The sequence below is a fragment of the Euprymna scolopes genome, chromosome 17, assembly GCF_053919585.1.
Source record: "Euprymna scolopes isolate OS-2025 chromosome 17, ASM5391958v1, whole genome shotgun sequence".
NCBI classification, from domain to species: domain Eukaryota; kingdom Metazoa; phylum Mollusca; class Cephalopoda; order Sepiida; family Sepiolidae; genus Euprymna; species Euprymna scolopes.
The window spans coordinates 73,420,596-73,443,561 of NC_136498.1; the positions used below are offsets into that span (position 1 = coordinate 73,420,596).

Sequence of the window (22,966 nt, forward strand, 5' to 3'; positions counted from 1 at the left end):
TGGAGACATTAATGAAGGATTTGCAGATGAGGAAGGGAACCCTTTATACTTTATTTGCCACAGTATCAGATAAATGGTTTTTAAAGGAAGTGCTATTCAATATACCCAAATTCATCCGCAGTCAGTGTGCTGAGAAACCAATCAGCAAATAAAAATTAGCAAGACATCTATTAGTAAATGGATGAACATTAAAGCATTTGGAGGCAAATGTCAGTCAGATTTGATTCTATTCTGTTTGTAGTGTTTCATAGGGATTTGAACTCATTAATTTAAAGACCCCCACATCCTACAAGTGTAAAAATACACTTGTAGAATGTGAGGTCTGCAGTTGGGACGATTCCAATATTTTTTCAGATTCCAATACAATTACTGATTCTAATTCCGATTTTTTTTTTTAATGTCTTAATATTTAGCTATAGAGTTGCTTGTTTGCTTTTGAATTTTTTAATCACTGTAAAGACCTATTTGATATGAGTATATATTTTTGTAAACATACAAATACACTCGTATGATGTGGGGTCTATAGATTTTAATTTTACTGGGAGATTAAAAATCAATAAATATTTATTATTTTATCATTAGTACCAGCAATGAAAAATTTTCAAAAGTCTTTTTTGTTTTTTTTGTATCAGAAAATAGGAACACTTTTTTTCAGATTCCAATACCGATTCTGATGTCCCCAAAATTTCCAATTTTTCCAATTCCTGATTGTGATTCAAATTAATTGTCCCAACACTAATATGAAAATGTGTGCGTTAACTGCACAGGCTTTGATCGTCCCTCTCGGTGTATCGGTCAAAGGTTGTTCAATTCAGTCAATGATGCAATAAAAGAATTCTCTTTCAAAAAAAAAAAGCAAAAAATAAAAACTCCACTTTAAAAATAATTAAGAGAGGTTTATTTTTCGTTAGAGATTAAAATGATACTTGTTATCCTAAGTTGAATAGCAAACTTGCAAAATGAGGATTTTGCCTGACCAAACCGAATTATAATTCCAATCAACACAATCCTTTAGCTAAGAGATCCAAGAGGCCATCTTGCCTGGAGAGCCACACCGGCCCAACTATAAAAACACAAATCTAACCGGACACAACAGACCCCCTGTTTTCAAGGATCACAAAAAAAAACAAAAAATAATAATAACCTCCTCAAACGTCCATCTTCTCCCTCATCCCCGACTTTGACCGCCTCCCCTCCCCATCTTCTGGAATGGTTTCAGTCTTGATCAAAAATCTTAAATTTTTGGCCTTAGTGGTTATCATTCGACCACCCAGAAGTTGACTACTTGAGATATCCACTTGAGGTAACGGCTAGATAGCGTCTATTCAAAGGGCTTATCTGCAGATAACCTCTGACATTATTTTTCTTGAATAGATTGCTCTGAGTCTGAACCTTGTTTAATGACGTACTTATTTTATTTCAGATAAGAAAACATTTCTTGAGTAATCGAACTCCAATCAGAGATATTTTCAATTCTCTGTGCCCCTCTCTTGCCCTTGGTCGAACATCTAACAGCTGCAGTTCGCATACACTACTAAAACATGCAACCTAACACATATTTACAGTGATTGTGTGAAGGAATAACTTTCAAATATGTAATTGGGACTTGGATCTGCTGCAGCTAATACAAAGGAAGATAAGAACACTGCTTTTGCCAAAGACAATATGACAATCACTTCGAACTAATATCAAACTTTCATACAAACGTCTCTCATAACCCTGTTTGCTATTACGTCTAGAGAACCCTTTCTAACCAACTCACTACAAAGGTTACGAACTGAGAAACAAATAGTAGAATCGGTATATCTATTATAAGGCTGTTGTAGATGATGATGATGATGATGATGATGATGATGATTGTTTCATCAACCACGTTCCTGACTTCAAAGCTCAAATGTGAATTATGATAAAAAAAGAAACATACTTGTCTTGTTACAGGGCTACATGGAAAGTGTATTTGCATTGGGAGAAGTCGTTAAGTACATGCATGCCATCGTTTCGACTATCCAAGTAAATAAGATTGTCTATACTTAGCAGCCATGTCGAGTCCCTATTTTCCATATCGAGTGATACTCAATCATTGCCGTATGATTGAGAATGTGTGTTAGTGGTATCAGAGATAGTTGGCAGCGTGTAAACTGTTAGTTATGGCTTGTATACAACGGAGTTTGGCACGACCAACCAATGGATCTGATTGGACCTCTTTGATCCCTCCTCTATTCCCAGTAAAAATAGAAGATAGGGACAAGTGAATAAACACACACCCGCACACACCCACACACTCACACACATATACAGGATGGAACGATAAAATTGTCGTCCTAGAAAAGACGTGATTCCATTTCCATTTGATGAAAACCGGTTTTCTTTGTTTAGTTGCAGACCATCTACTAGTTGGCCAGTTGTGTACAAATCCCAAGAGCAATAGGAGTTTTTTTTATCATGTTTTAATGTGACACAATGTTAATGCATTGCTATACAACTCATGCTCTCCACTGATCCAAGTTATGACAACAGGACCATTGCTAGCACCCTCAAAATACAAATCCGCATGGTTCAATGCTTGAGGGCACAGCTCAACAAAGTTTTCAGCCACAGTTACGGTCTTTGTTGTGGCTTCAAGTGAGGGCTACACATCATGCCACTGAAGTCGACTTAAAAGTTAACACCAAAGTGTACCTGGATGTGCTGAAGAGTATGGTGATCTCCTGGTGCAATCAGGTGGCCGCTGGCAGACCCTATGTGTGGCAGCAGGACTCAGCACTGACTCACAAGTCTAAAGAGATCCAGGCTTAGCTTCAGAAGGAGTACTACGACTTTGTACCCTTCTCTCACTGGCCTTCCTCCTCCCTGAACCTGTGGGACTATTTCATTTGGTCATACATCGAAAACATCACCAGCATGACCTCTTACAATACCAAAGCCAGCTTGATCGCTGCCATCCGCCGAGTATTTGCCGAGCTCCTGTTGGCACTTGTGGAAAAGGCATGCTCCAAGTTCCACACTCGTATCAAGGTAGTGATTGAGGCTAAAAGCGGCTACATTGAATAGATGCCAGTTCTACTACATAATCAAGTTACCTGAATTGATTTTTTCAATAAAAGTTTTAAAATAAAGCTGTAGTGTTGTTTTCTTTAAGACGACAATATCATATATATATATATATATATATATATATATATATATATATATATATATATATATATATATATATATATATATATATATATTAGTATTGGGGAAAAGATAAACAATCCAAATGAAAGAATGACAGCCATCGAAATTAAGTTTATATATAGATATGAAAACCTTTGTCGCTGTAATTACTTCAGACACCGCGATAGAATGGAAAATATAACTCCCAGTATACCACCTTTATTTAAATCATATAAATAAGCATATATATATATATATATATATATATATATATTCAAATGACTGTTAATTTGACCATATGGACATATATCTTATATATAAACAAATAAATAATTGAATAAATAATTTGAAAACGAGAAACAAATGAACGGATACAAAAAGTGAGAAATAAAATAAATAAATAGAGATTATTAATAAAATGATAATGAAGTCACCGCCAGAAAAGAAAAGTCAACCATAAAAACCTAAGATAGGGAAGTAGCGGCGATGAGAGTATAATATTACTTCAGATCAAAACGAAAACTTAGGCTAATAAACAACCGCCAAATTAAAATAATACCAATACCTCCTTGCTGCGACAGCTTAACCATACAGGATCATACTTCCCCCTTTTTTATCCAACTCCACCCCTACTCTCTTCTTTCACCACACCTCCCTCCAAAAATCCCCTACTGCCCACATTCACAAAGTATATACCCCACTTTCTTTCAGAGCATAAACCACACCTGAATATCTTATAAAAAAAACGAATATAATCTTGACTCTCGTTTCAATATTACTTCTTTTTTGGGGTCTGATGAAATGGTATCTTTGAATTGGGATTCCACTGAAACAGGTATGCACATATGTAACCAATAATGTTTGTATAATAAACAGACTATATATAGAGATATACATATACATAGAGAGTGATGGGCTTACATTTGTCTTTCCTACTTAGATGATTAATCAGAGAGTGTAGAAAGGTGATTAAAAAAAGAATGTGAATTGAAATTAGTTGCAATGCAGCTCATTAATGTACTTTAGCTAGTCACGAATAATCGTAATTAACAGATTTATGCATTTATATTTCTTTAAATGAAATGTTAGTAAAGAAATAAATAACAATTACCTGAGAGCTGAGTTGTTCTGATGACAATTTAAATGTTGAAACAATTTTTTTGGAAAGAATTTTGGCCTCAGTGAAACCAAAAGAGAACAAACTGATCTCTGCAATTAGGGCATAATCGGGCACCATCATCGCCACGGGCCGGAATAAAGCCTATGGAAAAAAGTGAAATAAATAAACAATAGTATTAATATTTATTAATTATAATTAGTATTTTTACTGACTCAATTTTTATAGTTGAATTGTATTATATAACGAATGTACACCCCTTTTTTTTCTTTTTTTTTTTTTTACACAGTGGTCACCACTTATCAAGGCCCGGAAGCCACTCAGGGATAAGGGTTATTGCAAGTACATTACGTTAGTGTGGAGATTTGATGAAGTGTTTACTTAAGGGGGCGGTTCATTGAGAATTTGTTAACGTTGGACTTGAACACATCCAAGTTGTAGTCAGGTGGGAAGCAGGCAGACGGAACAGAGTTCCACAGGCATGCAGTTCTAAGAAAGAAACTTTTTTCATGGAATCCACGTTTTGATTTAGGCACAGATAAGGAGTGGGGGAAATTTTTCACAGTGGATTCGGCTAGACGGGTGTTTTTCATGAAAGATTGGCGAGGGGTGACAAGAGATTGGACTTCAGACGAGCACCTGCCATGGAAATAACGATAAAACAAGGATAGGCTCGCAACGTCTCTTCTGTGGGAGAGAGGTTGCAGGGTAGAGAAAAGGGCATCCCCCACTAAGCCACGAAGTCTATTTTGTACTCTGTCAAGGCAGGATAGGCTGTTTTTAGCAGTTCCTGCCCAGATATGGCAGCAGTATTCCATCCTTGGACGTACTTGGCTGTGGATTCGGCTAGACGGGTGTTTTTTGTGAAAGATTGGCGAGGGGGGACCAGAGATTAGAGTTCAGACGAGCACCTGCCATGGAAATAACGATAAAACAAGGATAGGCTCGCAACGTCTCTTCTGTGGGAGAGAGGTTGCAGGGTAGAGAAAAGGGCATCCCCCACTAAGCCACAAAGTCTATTTTGTACTCTGTCAAGGCAGGATAGGCTGTTTTTAGCAGCTCCTGCCCAGATATGGCAGCAGTATTCCATCCTTGGACGTACTTGGCTTTTATATAGATAGAGAATTGCATCAGTAGTGAGATATCTTCTGGAGCGGTAGAAGGATCCCACCATCTTTCCAGCGACCTTAGCAACAGACTTGATGTACGTGTTCAATTTCAGATCAGGAGTAAAGGTCAAACCCAGAAGCTTGTCAAAACACGGGCCTCTCTCAGACGAGAGTTATCCATTTCAATTGATGCCAGATGGGGATCAGAGCGTTGATGATGTAAGGATAGGAGTTTGGTTTTAGACGCATTAAAGGTAACCAGCCACGTCTTCCCCCACTGAACCATGCGCTCAAGATCAGAGGAGAGAGAATCAGAGAGAACTTTATCATTTACAGCCTTTGATGTGTTGTAGATGGTCGTGTCATCAGCATAGATGTCAACGAATGATTTAAGTATGTGTTTAGGGAGGTCATTGATGTAGATCAGGAAGAGAGTTGGGCCCAGGATTGACCCCTGAGGGACTCCAGCATTAATACTGAATGCCTCTGATTTTTGTCCATCGACCACTACTCTTATGAGCCTATCAGAGAGAAATGATTTAATGATTGAGAAAACATTTCCAGTTATACCGTAGCTGGAAATCTTGTGAAGTAGACCCTTATGCCATACCTTGTAGAAGGCTTTTGATATGTCAAGAGCAATTGCCCTAGAAAGGAAGCCTTTGTCAAGAGATTCACTAATCCTGTGAGATATAACCGTCAGCACATCTGCGGTAGATTTTGCAGAGCGGAAACCATATTGTGTCACTAAGAAGGTTGTTTCTGCTGAGGTGGTTGACTATTTCTCTATTTAATATGGATTCCAGCAACTTACTCATAACACACAGGAGACTTATTGGTCTGTACTGAGAGGGAGATGACTTATCACCTGAATTCTTAAATACAGGGCAAACTGATGAGGTCTTCCAGGGAGTCGGAAAGCACTTCTCCTTAAGGCAGTGCTTAAACAGTTTCGTAAGTATGGGAGCAAGTTCTGGTTGAAGCTTTTTTAACACTATAATTGGGATGCCGTCAGGGCCGGTTGCTTTACTGGAATCTAGGTTCTTGATTAGCTTGGCGACCTCATTCTTCCCTACTGTTCGCACTGATTTTTATAAATGAATATGAATCGATGAAGTTAAAAGAAAAAGAAAAAGAAACGAGAAAAAACAGAAAAACGAAAAAAAATCTTTCAAAGTAAAAATTTCAAAAAGAAAAAGATGGAAAAAAAATGAATGAATCGGTCTAGAAAATAAAATTTTTTTTGAAGAAGCTGAGTGGTCTTGACTACTATATTCGAGTAATAATCTAGTAAGTCGCCTTACTGAACAGGTGATCGTGATCAGAGATCCTTAAACATCAGACCTTCTGCATATCTTTCAATATCTCATCCAGGCTGCTCTACCAGTTTGGTATCTATGATTTAAGCAGCCAATCATATTCTTGTGAGGAGGAACCCGGATGCACTCATATTCATTATGATACAAGAGATGTAAAAGTGGAAAACAATATGCAGATATAAAATATTGAATAAATTTATTCTATTAGGTACAATAATAGAAGTCCGTGTTAGGTAGCAACTATTGGTATGTGAGTTGATAAGTAAACCGTTATGTGTTCACATCTCAACTCGCAGCTTCAACTTACTCCAACCAGTTTTGCTTTTCGTAAAATTGTGACACAATGACGTAGCTCCTCTTTTTGGGGCAGCTGGGGGCTTCTACATTAATGAACCTTGTGCCTAACTTGTGTGTACTTGTGAGGTGCATATGTGTTAAGCAGGTGCTTTGTAATTTTGAAAAGGTTAGAATATTGTCAATCAGATATGACTCAAGCCAAGAGTGACAGTTATTTATAATATAACAACTAAGTCAAAGCGATCTGAGACCCTTGAATTTGAAAGGTCAAACCCGAAACAACTCATGATGGGATACAAAAACAAAACAATTTTTAAATGTTATGCATCTCTCTCTCTCTCTCTCTCTCTCTTTCTTTCACTCCCTTTTTCTATCTTTCTTCATTGAAAGAGAGAATTAAATATAATTCTATTGTTTTAAAACAGTTGAAGCTTGGATTTTGCATGCACCAGATATACGCTAGTTTGGTGCACATGCAATGGTTCGACTGAATATGCTCCCTCATTGTTAAATGTTAAATAAATTATATATTTTTATAAAAATGCATTTGTTCGCTATTTTTGTACAAGCGTTCAATTTCAGCATGAAGACCCAGCTAGTAATGCCGACAATGGAAATGTTGCCTGTAACGACGTAATGAAGACTCAAGAAGCAACCCATGCCAACCAGTTATAGCCAATAACATATAGACCCATTGCGTTGATGTTTCCATGTACCTATCATTTGATATCGTGTCTAACACCCGGAGAGCTGGTTACATTCCCAGGACGTTCCTCAACCAAGTAATCCTCCCCAGAAATGATAGGGGACTAAAATCAAGTTTTCAAGTCATGTCACAACACAGACTGAACAAACCTTTCATTATAGAAATAGATTTGCTTTCTCAATTATTTTGTCCGGAAGTCTTTTACTAGCTAACTTTCCTATGATAGGATATGTATGTCTGTGCGCATGTGTGTGTATGTGTGAGTGTGTATGTGTGTACGTATGTGTGTGTATGTATATGTACATGTATGTATGTGTGTATGTATGTATATATGTGCATGTATGTATGTGCATATATGTATATGTATGTATATGAGTGTAAGTGTGTAGCATGTGTATGTACATATGTGTATGTGCATGTATGTGTGCGTGTGTTTGTGTATGTGCCTAAATCAATATACATTGCTCTTTATTATCCCATGCATGCTAACATACGCATGCACATTAATCCAACAAGAAACAAAGTCCCACCTCTTCATTGTTGAGGTCCCTAAATGTTGGAAAACCTTTTCCTGTAATAGTTTCTTCCTCAAACTGCTAGACTTTTGAATTGCCTCCCTGTTTCCTGCTTCCCTGACTGTACTAATATGCAGAAGTTTAAATGTAATATGAACACACATCTTTCTGCTCAGCTCCTCACAGAGTTCCCCTGTAGACATGATCTCAAATAGAAGCCCCTTAGGTCCAAGTGGCATTGTTTGGAATGAATTAGAGTAAAAAGAAGAAAAAAATCTGAGGCTATCCCAGCAAGCCAATGTAGCACAAACAAACAAGTCAGCATTGCCTGAAATCCCCGAATATTGTGGCGGGAAAATCAGGATAATTTTAATCGAGTGTGCCTGTAGTAAAAGAACTGTTTTTCTAACGATTCATTTTAAAAAAGTAATAACTGTAATAATAATTGTAAACAGTGCTCAGGTGTGCTATACTGCACGCAGAGGATAAAGTGCAACTGTCGGGTGAAGGAACAGTGTATGTCATGAGTTATAAGTGTGCATGTGTATGGAGGTCGACACATCAGATGTAGTTAGAGCAAAATATTAGAAAAATGCAATTGGTAACAGAGTCTCTGACGTGTGTTAGCAGCAATAGCAGCTGTATGACACATATGCAAATGACCAAGTTCAAGTCAGTGCGTGATGTGATGTAAAAGCAGAAGAAGAAAAGGGAAAGAGAGAGAGAGAGAGCAAAACGGACAAATAAGAGCAAAGAGAGGACTAGAAAAAGCATGCCGACCGAAGTTGAACGTGTGGCCTGTGATGACGAGAGACTTTTAAACTCGTGTCAGGATGGCAGGGCTTTGTAAAGTATATGTCAGATGAGATGAACTAAAAGACTTTTAAAATAAAAGGCAATGCGCTATTTTGGAAAGTACCATGAATAAATGCATTTCATTTCAACTGAAAAAGCTGAATCAAATTTATTTCCTTTCGTCCTCCTTTATGACTGTGTCAGATACAACGTGTTGGGTGCAAGTGTTAAAATGCAACAAAACTATTGAAAGAAGAGAAACGACTACATTACAAGTGTCCCAGTAGGCAATAAGAATTTACAAAGACAGTTTGTTTAATTATTCAACAAGAAAAGTAAAACAATTTATTTAAAAAAAAATGATTCTAGCATTAAATTTAGCTTAACATATAAAACAAAACAAAACTATTCAACTCTTTATTAAATATTTAAAACTAGATTCAAACATCTGCAGTAACCTGCTATTGGCTTTGCTTGGAGATCAGCCATTTAAGCTGATGTGTGGACATACAGACACATGCAGACATCTTTGCTTTATATATTATATATAGATAACAATTTACTTACTTTTAAATTATCGGGTAGTTCTGTTCGTCCAGCATAACCGGGGTTCATGGTGATAAATACAGCACATGTGGCCTTCAAGCTTAACTCCACTCCTTCAAAAATGAACCGGTCAACCTAAGGATACGAAATTAACATTTTTTTAATGCATTTTAAAAACTCAGAATGAGTAGGTAGGTAGGTAGGTAGGTAGGTAGATAGATAGATAGATAGATAGATAGATAGATTTTGACTTGACTCATCAGACGATATAGACGGATATTTTTTATACTGCCTATTGAAACAAATTGTAATGAATTAAGTTAATACACTTGAGGTTGTAATAATTAAAAACATACTTAGCTCTACTAACGTATTGAGCACTCTTTATCCTTGTTTTATACCACATATATATATATATATATATATATATATATATATAGAGAGAGAGAGAGAGAGAGAGAGAGAGATATTATCCTTGTTTATTACCACATACTCATTCTGAGTTTTGAAAATGACTAGTTTTAAATATATATATATATATATATATATATATATATATATATATATATATATATATATATATATATATATATGCGAGGGGCGTGCAATAAGTAATGCCCCTGACCCACTTCTCATAGCAGTAGAGCAACGAAACTTGCCACAGTTATTAGTCTTTCTCTACATAGGAACCACCCAGAGTTATGCATTTCTCCCATCGTTTGATGCAGCTCTGGAAACCGTTTTTGTAGAACACCCCAGGTTGATCCTCCAACAACGAATCCATCTGGCAGACACCTTATGCATATGCAAATGGTCATGAATGATAGTTTCCACAGACCCTATACTAATCTTGATATCTTGGGCTATTTGGCGAATAGTAATGCACCGATCTTCTAAAATGGCAGCCTCAACATGACGGACAGATTCCTCATCAATGGTAGAAGGGAGGGGGCGACCAGGTTTGGGAGCTGTTTCCACAGATTTCTGGCCATGTTTGAATTCACGATGTCAGCGTTTTACAAGGTCATATGATGGGGCATTATCACCATAAGTTTCTTTCACTTCATCAAAAGTCTCCTGTGGTGTGCGTCCTTTCAAATACAAAAACTGGATCACTGGTCGGCATTCAGCAGGCTCCATTTCACACCTGACTCAGTTCAATCACCTGTAAAACAGAAACCACAATTAGCTCAGAGCTGTAATTTGCCACATAACCCGTAGATCATTGCACATGCAAAATTTCAGCTAGATCAGACAACTGGAAGTGGGTCAGGAGCATTACTTATTATCCCTCGTATATATATATATATATATATATATATATATATATATATATATATATATATATATATATGTGAAAGTGTCTGTCTGTCTGTGTGTGTATCTATGATTTGAGTCCAAAACAATAAATGTTAAGGAGTCATAATAGGGGTCAAAGTTAAAAAAATTAACCGTTTTTTTTTTTTTTTGCTCAACATACAACTCCAAACACCCGGGCAACGCCGGGCACCCATTGCTAGTATATATATATATATATATATATATATATATAAAAGTGAATGTGTCTGTGTATATGTGTGTCTGTCTGTCTGTGTACATTTCCCTACGCAATAACTTTGTCAATTTTAAGTCTACAGACTCAAAATTTGATATACAGGGTACTGAGACTTGGGAAAACCTTTGTGATCCGTTTTCGGCCAGAAATTTGGCTGTTAAGGGGTCAAAGTTCATCGATTTGACTTTTGAGAACTCTACCAAACTCCTTAATAAATGTTAAGGGGTCATAATAAGCGTCAAAGTTAAAAAAAAAAAAAATTGACCTCTGCGGTCACTACCAAATTACTCAGACAATTTCTGGTCTAAACATTTTAAATTTTACATAAAGGGTATTCAAAGATAGGGCAAGCTTTTTAATCGGTAGGGATCGAAAATTTTTAGTTACCAATATAGAAATGTATGTATGTATGTATGTATGTATGTATATATGTTTGCTTGCATGTCTGCCTAAAACTTTCGATAGAGGCGACGGATTTTTACAAGATCAGTATCGTTTTAAAGTTCGACCTTTCATACGACAAATATCGAAAAATTGGCTAAAAACTTTAACATTTTCACCTTCAACTAGGCACTTTCTACAGGGGGGGGTAATTTTATTCGCCGATATTTTTGAAAGATATCCTCTCCTTTCGATTGTCTAGTAAGTAATTTAAACATAAGTCACTTCAGGTTTGGCGGTGATCGTAATCGCAAAAACGTCAGATTTTTCCCGTTCTTTTCCTCCTTTACGGTACGGGTTCGAGCCTGCCTTCCTACTACCACTTTTTTTTTCTCAACATACACATCCAAACACCCGGGCAACGCCGGGCTGAAATGTTAGTATACCTATATATCTATAAAAGTGAACGGTTCTGTGTATCTGTGTGTCTGTCTGTCTGTGTACATTTATAACTCTGTCAATTTTAAGTCTACAGACTCAAAATTTGATATACAGGGTACTGAGATTTGGGAAAATCTTTGTGATCGGTTTTCGGCCAGAAATTTGGTTGTTTAGGGGTCAAAGTTCAACGATTTGATCTTTGAGAACTCTACCAAACTCCTCCGACAATTTTGGGTCTAAACACTTGAAATTTTAGATATAGGTTCCTTGGACATGGATCTAACTTAATTTGAGCACAAAACAATAAATTTTAAGGTGTCATAATAAGGGTCAAAGTTAAAAAAATTAACCGTTTTTTTTTTTTGCTCAACATACACCTCTAAACGCAACGCCGGGCTGAAATGCTAGTATATATATATATTCTCATTCTGAGTTCTTAAAATGTATTAAAAGAAAAAAATATAGCAGCCGAATAGCATAACGGTTAGAAGCCTTGACTGTCGTTTGGGGGACCGAGTTTAAATCCTGGCTTGAGGTAGTTACTTGTCTAGCCGCACTGATGAGCTGTGATACAGCGAAACAGTACTGTATGTGGATGACTCTCTCTCTCTCTTTCTATATATATATATATATATATATATATATATATATATATATATATATATAATTAAAAAGCTCAACAGTATATGCATAATATATAGATACATAGAGATAGATATAACTATAAACAAAGAACAAATTGGATAGAAAACAAAGAATTAACACGGATTCATGCTAATTTCATTTCAATGTTTCGTTTCATTTATAAAACGCAAGTAAATATACATAAAGTTAAAAGTAGTGGTAGGAGAAAGAAAACCCCAAAGTAAGGGATCAGACAGACAGACAGACAAACTGACAGACAGAGACAGAGAGAGGGGGGAAATACATGTAGATAGCTAAGTAAGATTTCAATAAAATCCTGAAAACATAAAGACAAAAGAGTTAATTTTTTTGCTGTTTAGACTCTTAAATTTATTCATCGAATTTTAGTCGGTCTGCCTTAATAACTTGTTCTGTTTATTTCATTTGATGAACTCACCTTTCGCTTTATGATAACCAGTCACAAGCCTTGATACGCATCTCATGACCGTTCCTTCCAAGTTTCTGATGATCCTGGCCCTTACCTGGCCCTTCGTGTTTGTAGCTGTATCTGTTGATGCCTTGTTCCATGGCGACCCACACAAAAGTTTGGTGATGTCAGGTGTAGTTGATGAAGTCCCTTGACGGTGTGGTTTGAGTTGTCTTTCATTGTTATTGCAGGAAGCTGAGTTGGATGTTATGTGTTTTTATATATTTATATAGCAACTGTTTACATAGACGACTCGTGACCTTGTGTTTGTATATTTACATATGTCTTACCTTTTTGATTTGAGCCTGCATGATGGTTGTAAGTTGCATAGCAACTACTGAAAGCACTTCTATATCAATCCGGTTGAATTCATCAAAACAGGCCCAAGCACCGGAACTGTCCAGAAATATAGATAAAACAGGTAAATAGAATTTTGGTTCTTTTTAAAATAAATTTAAAAAATAAGTTAAACATTATTTGGACAGAATTGGTTATTATACTAAATCTGAGCCAATCAACGTTTGTTTTCTTAAGTTTTTTTTTTTTTTCTTATATTAATCTAGCAAAATTCATGCAAAAATATATAGTTTAATTCTGGGATTGAGTCATGCTTAATAAAAGATGTTTTAATGAAAACATCTGTCGTACTAACATTATATATATATATATATATATATATATATATATATATATATATATATATATATATAGAGAGAGAGAGAGAGAGAGAGAGAGAGAGAGAGAGAGAGAGAGAGAAACAAAGAGAGAATTTTATAATATAATGTTTCACTGAGAACAGACACTCGTTGCTATGCTTGTCTCAAAAAAGTTTTATTATCTATACAAGAGTACAATTGTTTCAACCCTTTACTGATATTTTTATATTGTTCTTTATATATGTTTTTTTTATTATTCTTATACCAGTAGGGGCATTCATCAGTGCTAAATATGCATACAAAACAAAAATAACAAAAGTCGCGGTTGAAAAGAATGAGTTTTGTTTGGCAATAACTAGATTACATAATGTAATGTAGTTGTTTCTTTTTGTTCATACACCATTTCATTACACACACACACACACACACACACACACACACACACGTGTGTGTGGTTGGGGGTTGAAGTAATGTATGAACAAAAACAGACAAATGAAGAATCGAATGTAATCTAGTTTAAATGCTGCCTGCGGTGGTCTATTTTTCTTCATATCACTTCACGATTCCGGTTTCCTAAATTCCTATCAACTTTCTTAAACACTCATATTTGTTTAGCAGTAATGATTCAAGCATATATATATATATATATATATATATATATATATATATATATATATATATATATATATACATCAGTGTTTTTCGACAAGGGTTCCGCAGAACTTTAAGGTTCCGCCAGTACATTCCAGGGGTTCCGCAATTTCTAAATATAAACAAGAAATAAATAAACAGAATGTTAAATTCAATTTTGAAAATTTATTTTATTATCATATGCATATTTGAAAAAAAAAAGTATTGTTTTACATAATTAAACTCGTTACATTTGAAAAGTTAATTGTTCTTTCCACTATTAGGTTTGCTTTTATCCATTCTTATCGATGTCATAAGAGTATTTTCAATTTCATTTGTATTTTTTCAATGTTGTTTTGTTTTTTTTTGCCTAAAACAGCTAAATTATTGCATAAGGGTTCCATGAGCCAGTGGAATGATTTCATGGGGGTCCGCCGCTCCAACAAAAAGGTTGAAAAGCAAAAAGCACTGATATATATATATATATATATATATATATATATATATATATATATATATATATATATATATATAGTGATTTAAAGGTTATGAGGGTTTTTTTGAAGCATGAAAAACGATGTTACTTTTTGTATTTAATATTTTTATTGTTATTTTTTATATTTCAATCGGACCTCCGCTCTTGGTCATAAAAAAGTATCGAAATGAAAAAGAAAAAGTAACATCGTTTCTCATACTTCAATAAACTCTCATAACATTTAAATCACTATCCTAGAAGCATAAGTGGACTTTTAACATTATATATATATATATATATATATATATATATATATATATATATATATATATATATATATATATATATATATATATATATATATATATTGCAAATAAAATAGTATTTATAATTTGGATACACGTGATTTTTAAAAATATATTAAAATAGATGCATTTCTTATATACTGACCTGGCAAGACCTTTCAAAAATTTCCCCATGGCCATATAATCCAATTGATCAGAACAGTTGAATACAACACACTGGATTGCCAAAGCTTTAGCCAAATCCTACAGAAAATAAAAAAGAAAAAGTGAATATTACATATTGAAATTAATTTTGAAGACATAAAAGTGTGTTTTTATAAGTTTCTTGGCAATTTTTAAGAAAGGTTTTGTCAGTCGGTTGGTAGATTGTCACACATCAGTTTAATATAAAATATAATTCTTCAGTTCTATAAGCAATGTAATGTTAACAAATATCACATCTAAAAAGAAATAATTTTTCTTACATGAGTGAAAATGATGAGAATTGTGCAAGAAGACAAGTATTGAAAGTTGAATCAGAGCAACAGCTTTCTTTTTTTTATGGAAATCGCTCCAGACAAGGCATGAAATCACTTGATGTAAGAAGCTAACAAGGATGAAAGATGATTATCACAAAATCAAAAACTACCTATTAATCTTAGTCTTGAAACGACCAAGGTAGGAAGAAAGTCAGCAGGAAGAGTTCCACAAAACTGTGGTTCTTAGAAAAAAGCTACTGGAATAGGAAGCTGTATTATAATGACGTATCAAAACAGTAAATCGATGGAGACTATTAGACCAACGAATCAAGCGAGCTGAAAAAAAAAACAAGGAATAAATCAGACAATTCTGAAGAACACATGTCATAATAATATTTATAAAAAGACGAATTTCTGTGCAGATTCCCGAGTTTGACAGATAGATTCCTGAATTCGACAAGATACACAGAGATTATATCGGCTGCAACGTTATAAAATATCACCTAAGAGTCCAAATAATCCATCTAACACAAATTATCAATCCTCACCTAAAAAATCAGAAATATTATTAAAACAAATAGTTTATGAAACGTTTTTTTTTTTTAATTTAATTTAATTTTATTATGTTGAAATGAAATTCTACTTTTTTTTTTTACATAGTACACAGGTGTCCTCAATCATTCGCAGGAAACGCCAGGTGTGCCTCAAAGGCATTAATAACTTTAAATTTAGACTTAGACCACCATTTTCGATCCAAAGCCAAACCCACAGCGCCTCCTCAGTTTTTCTCGTGGCAATCAAATCCATATTGATTGTTAGCTTCCGGTTCATTCTTTAGTCTTCCTTTTCTTTCAGAAGTCCATTGGAGCACTTGTTTCACAATTCTCTTTGGGACAATTTTAAGGTATGTTTGAGCCAGCCTAGACAGCGTTTTCAGATTATTTACAATACTACTTGTTGGTTAGTGCGGTCTCTGATTTCTTGGTTGATAATTCAATCACTCCATTTGATCCATAGAATCTTTCTGAGGCACTTGGAATTAAACACGTCTAATTTCTCTCTTGGCTGATTTGAAGATGCCAAGTTTCATTTCCATATAGCAGTGTGGACAAGAGGTTGTTTTTATAAAATCTTAATTTAGATCTGAGGTTAAATGCTGCTGAGGCTTTACCTAAACCATAATGCATTCCTTAATTCAAGAACTTCTTAAGGAGGTAAAGTTGTCAACTATGGCTATTTTTTTATTTTGGCCAATAAAGATCAAAAAGAAATAAATTTATCAAAAAATAAATTTATCAATATTTATTTCATTAATACCAATGTACTTACACCTCCTCCCACTCAATTAGTGCTCAGTATATCCTTCAATCCCACTTGTACATAGCACATATGCAAATGCATGCGAAATGATGTCAGCAGTAAAGAAAAAGGAGAAAGAGCACATTAGAAAAGACGATCACGTTAGAGACGTGGATGACGTTCGAGAGCATGTTAGAGACGTGGGTGACGTCACAGCCGTAATAAGAAGTCATACATGTTGGAAGAATGAGGAAATAAATGTCGTTGTTACAATGGGAAAAAGTGAGTTGAAGTTTATTCCTGTTCTTTGTCTACTTTGCGATTGAGGCTACAACATGTTGGGCAACGTTACACATATATATTTGGCAGTATTCATCCAGGTCGAGTCAGCTTCCTCCAACACATCTCAAGTCATAGCAGCCTACGTGTGATGGCTCTGGGCAAGCTGGCATGAGATGATTCCACCACAGAAGACCAAACACTTGTAAGCTAGAGAGCTTTGCATTTACCATGTAAAAAAGGTTTCTTTAGTATTTGTTCAAGAAAAGGAATCCAAATTGTAACCTGGCTTTTAGTGAATCTGTAGTAGTAATTCTTCTAATACACTCACCTCCAAAAGAGAGAAAGTCTGTTCTGTTTGCTGTCAATGCACAGAGGTTGGGAGAGGAAGAAGAGGAAGAAGTAGAAGCAATAGGCATAGTTGGTTTTATAGGAAAGTGGGATTAACCATGAGAATTCCAGAGATTTGAGAGGAATAAAAGACCGAACTCAGATGAATACGCAACTGTGCTTTTGCTCAAGCAGAGAAAACGGTGAGAGGAGAGGAAAGTCCCTTCCTAAAAAAAGTTCCGTCTCAAAGTGAGAAATAAAGTGAGGCTGAAGGACCCAGCAGTTTTCAGAATCAGTTATAGCTCCAAAATCTCTATTTTCACACCCAGTCGATGGGCCCCACTCAACAATTGAATATTATAAAATGTAAAAAAAATTTTTTGTTAAAAATAAGAAGGCATAAGGACATAATATTCGTTATTCAATCCCATACAATAGTAAGTAGATAAATATATACTAGTAGGTTTTCTACCTTTGTAGTCTCTGTCTTCCCTGTGCCAGCTGGACCTGCGGGCGCACCACCAAAGTTTAGATGCAGAGCACCAGTCAATGTTAAATAACACCTGAACAAAAGAAAAAAAAAATAATAATTCAACAATTATTTTTACCTATTACATAATGAAAGCTAAAAACTGTGTGGAGAGAATGATTGACGGATTAGGGGTCAAGGGATTGACACTAGCAGGTGAATTTAAGTGACAAGACCACATAATTTCTGGAAAAACAAAATTTTCTCTTTTTCAAGATAAGCTTTTCTTATCAAATAGTAAAAAATTCTTTTGCTTGCAATTTTTTTAATTTTCAAACTTATGCTGGATAGTAATTTATTATTTATTAGTTTTTGCTTTCTAATAAAATTGATTGATTGATTGATTGATTGATTGATTGTTCAATTTATTGGCCTATCAACAGCTGTATGGTCATTTAAGGCCAAGAAGTGTTTTAATTGGGGGTGGGGTGGTCTTAAGGTTATAGGTATTTTTCACTTTTCAAGATCCTTCTAATAAAAAGAGCTTATCTTTAAAAACCCAGTTAGTTTTTTTATATTCCTTGCTTGAAATTTTGATGACTTAATAAATTTTATAAATTTTACTATTTTAATTTCAGCATTTCAACATTTCTTATATATATATATATATATATATATATATATATATATATATATATATATGCGATGCTCTTTGGTATTTGGACGATGTCAAAACATCGTTGATTCACTACCTGCTCAGCAGAAGCCATATAGTGTAATGGTGAGAAGCCTTGACTGTCGTTTGGGCGGTTGGGTTTTGATCTTGGCTTGAGGTAGTTGACTGTTTAGCTCCACTGATGAGCTGTGATATAGCGAAACAGTACTGTATGTGAATGACTATATATATATATATATATATATATATATATATATATATATATATATATAAGAAATATTGAAATGTTGAAATTAATGCGGAAAATGATTAAACAATAAAACCTGAAGAGAAGGGAGATAGGTTAAACTGCTTACCGTCTGAAGAGAGGTCATTATGGAATATTTTTAAATAACAATGTTTGAAACTGTATGAATGATTTCGAAACAATTTTGATGATCATGAAAAATACACAATTTGATGTTCTAAATTTTGTTGTCTTGTTTTTATGAAAATTTTATATGAATGCTCGATTGTAAAACTGATAATCATGAAGTTTAATAATTGAATCAATTTACTTTGGCTTAAATTTGTATTGGTGTATGTACATTGCCGATTTTTGACATATTTTAATATTTTAAATTTTTGGTTTAAAATATTAATAATATATATATATATATATATATATATATATATATATATATATATATATATATATATATATATATATATATATATATATATACAGGTCTGGTTGAATATCAGTGTTAAGTTCTGTATATTCATTTTTGTCCATTTTTCAATATGGTGGGCTAACTTCCTCACGTTTTCCGTAAGACAGTAGAGAAATTCACCAAATGTACAACATTTTCAACCTACATAGGTCGTCTTCAGGTACTGTGATATAGTGAATTTTATTGGTGAATTGACTGATCAGATGATGCGCCTATAAGCATTTGAGTACGCCATCCCCTCTCCTAAACCCAGTCTGGCTTGAATGAACAATGCCTCGAGGATGGGTTGGCGTAGGTCACAATGTGAGATGGCCAAGATGGTCGTATTTTCTGTAAGGAGTTTCCTAAATTCTTTCTTGGATGTCTTGTGTTTAGATAATTGTTCGCAGATTGCACTTAATGGAGAGGTCAGGTGGCATGTAACCTGTATATATGTATATAAATGTTCAATTTACATAAAGACTCCCCCCCCCATTAATATATATAGCCCTAGATATTCAACCCTCTCGTTATTGGCCATCCCTCTTGAGAAAGCCCGCATAAGACGGGCGAAATTTCATATATATATATATATATATATATATATATATATATATATATTCAATTTTCCTATAATTTGAGATGTGAATATCTATATAAGTACATTTACTAGGCAAATTAAATTCATGACTGAATTGGAACTTAGTGTACAAGTGATGGAAAGAGTGAAGTTTATTTGTATCAAATAGGGTCTTATTGGAAAAGAATTTTTAATTTTATTAGCGATTTCAATAAGTAACATCCCCCCCACCTCCTCTTGCATCTAGCTCTGTTGTTGTTTTTTTTTTTGGAATTTTCCTGTAATTTAATTATGAAAAATTGGCTGTCTCAAGACTTAAAAAAATGGGTAAATATTGCAAAAGGAAAAACATTCTATTTACAAAATATAATTGAAGACTGTCAACTTACCTGTCGGTGAGAGGCGTAATCACTAAGCGGGGTGTATTGCCCAAATATTCATAGCCATATTTGAATTCTGCATTAACAGCACGGACTTTGAGGTCATCATCTGACCAATAATATCTAATATAAAAAAATATGAATGCATAGATTTAATATATATATATATATATATATATATATATATATATATATATATATATATATATATATTAAATCTATACATCCATATTATATATATGTATACATATACATACATATATATATATATATATATATATATATATATTAAAAAATCTTTTCCAAGTTTACAAATTGAATAATTCTGTAAATTTAAAGCAAATATATATTTATATGACAATCCTAACCAGATGAAAAAGCCCAATATTCAAGATAGAACATTGATATAAGAAATTGAATTTAAACTCTGTAAATTAAAATTTACAACAAATTTATTATTTGACAAAGAATACAAGTTACAAACTTAAACATTTTCTTTGATCCATGGAGTTTCAAAGAATGGCTCTTATCCCCAGGGGAAAGATTGGATTGTACCACATTTTACAGCTTTTTCTTCGACGAGCCTCGAATATTCTTTTAACGTATACATTTTTGTATTATCATCAACTTTCATGCAAATGTGACTGCTTTCATGATTTGTAGTTTTACAATTAATGTCCTGACAAGCAAAATTTATAGTCGGCATGTGAATATCATTTTGCTAACTACTTTCCTTTAAGGATAAGAGCTATTCCATAGAATAAGGAAAATTTGTAAGTTTTCAACTTGTATTCCTTGTCGAATAATAAATTTGTTGTAAAGTCTAATTTACAAAGTCTTAATTCAATTTCTTATGTAATAAACTTATGTAATTGTATCTTTTGTTCTTTTTCTTGAAGATGAAAATGTTTTCTGTTTGTTTATTTAGGTAATTTATTAATTGTGATGTAGACGCATGTTCAAAGAAGCGAGACTTGTTGCGTGATAGTATTTCTTGTGTGTATTTCTGTAGTTTGTACAATCCATTAGAATATGTTTGACTATGAGTAGTCGATCACAGAAGGTGCACTCAGTCGCAGCTTCCATTTTGAGTAAGTAAATGCACGTGTTCAATATGTATATCCGATTCGGGCTGTTCAATACTGTCTACAATTTTCGAGAATGGCTTGCTCTCTGTTGGGTTTAGGCATAGTCCTGTGCAGTTCAGAGAGGTTCACTTTCCCAGGATTTATCTCGTTGTGCTTTTAGAAGGAATTATTTTAATTAAGTAATTAAGATTGTTGTACATTTATGACCCCAAAAAAACATGGTTCAATGACAAGCATACTTGGATACACCATACAAAATTGTCAATAACTCTAATATTAGTAAGAGATGTCATCCAGAATAGGATTTAAATTCACTGGACCTTACCCCACCCCATCATTCCTTGATTTTTTTTTTTATCTATGAGGTTTTCTCTTTCTCAAAGATAATGTTTATTAAAATAATTCCCAGACTATTCCTGAACTGAAAAGGGTCATCACAACCAATATCAGGAAAGCGTGTCAGAATTATTAATAATTTTGTATGGTGTATCCAAGTCTGCTTATCATCGAACAGTATTTTTTTTTTTTTCAGTCATGAATGTCAAACAGTCACTGTTTTAAGACTGTTGAACATTCATAAATGAAAATTGGTGGGCAAGTCAGGCATAGGCTGTAGTTTATTTTTACCAAATATGGTTGAATTACAGTAAGGGCTGTGAATTATAGTAACAATGAGTGGAATATTTTCTAAAGCAATTATATTAAAGGCTAGATATTTTGTTTGTTAAAAACAAGCAGAAGTTATAGCCCATAAATAAATATATAAAATTAATGCTTTATGCCAAAATTTTAGAGTAAATGTGGTATTGTGGCGACTAATCCTCATTAATCTCTAACTGTGCCTCGAACGAATACCATAATACTTAGTTTGCTGCATCTTATTACAACAAAGTCCAGACAAAATTTCAAACAGATCTGTTCAGTAGTTTCTGAGAAAAAGTAAGAATAAATGTGATGACTAATCCCTATTAATCCCTAACTGTGCATTGAACGGATACGAGCATACTTATCTGCTCACTGTACCTTATCATGACAAAGATCCATACAAAATTTCAGTCAGATCAGTTCAGTAGTTTCTGAGAAAAATTTTAATGAACAGACAGACAAATAAAGAGAAATATAATATCAGAATCCAGAAAAACTATTTTTTTTTTTCAAAATAATAGTGGGTTTATGATCTTGCTATATTAAAGTTTCATTACAAAATAAACTGAAACTAAAAACTGAAAACCATACCTGAGTTGACTGATCCATTCAAAATCATTAACGTTATTCACATTCTCTTTCACGATTTTATTCACAACATCTCGTGCGTGCACTTCGATCACAATAAGTGCAGAAAGGGTCAAACGTTCAATCTTGGAAAGCTGTCCTCGAACCAGATAACGTAGATCATCTAACTGACTTAGCATCAAGTCATAGTACTTCTTTATGACACCGTCTTGAAGACTATGTGTGACTTCCTCTGTCCAAAATGTTTGACAGCCGGCAATCACAACTTGACCTGGCCAGTTCAACACCCATTGAGATCGTTTGGTCTGAAATAGAAAAAAAAATGTAATAGATTTTTCATTTCCGGTTCACCTGTAAAACATAAAACA

The 22,966-nt window shown here is 34.1% G+C and overlaps 1 protein-coding gene across 1 annotated transcript in view; it reads right to left on the reverse strand.

Annotated features, from left to right (window-relative positions):
- The window catches only part of LOC145296792 (dynein axonemal heavy chain 1-like), a 350,721-nt gene that overhangs the window by 196,727 nt on the left and 131,028 nt on the right, over positions 1-22,966 (reverse strand). Inside the window, exons 27-33 of the mRNA XM_080142859.1 lie at positions 22,602-22,903; positions 20,287-20,400; positions 17,953-18,043; positions 15,260-15,357; positions 13,339-13,444; positions 9,582-9,695; positions 4,268-4,417 (exon numbers count right to left, since the gene is read on the reverse strand). Coding sequence (XP_079998985.1) covers positions 4,268-4,417; positions 9,582-9,695; positions 13,339-13,444; positions 15,260-15,357; positions 17,953-18,043; positions 20,287-20,400; positions 22,602-22,903 — 975 coding nt within the window. The remainder of the gene's footprint in view (positions 1-4,267; positions 4,418-9,581; positions 9,696-13,338; positions 13,445-15,259; positions 15,358-17,952; positions 18,044-20,286; positions 20,401-22,601; positions 22,904-22,966) is intronic.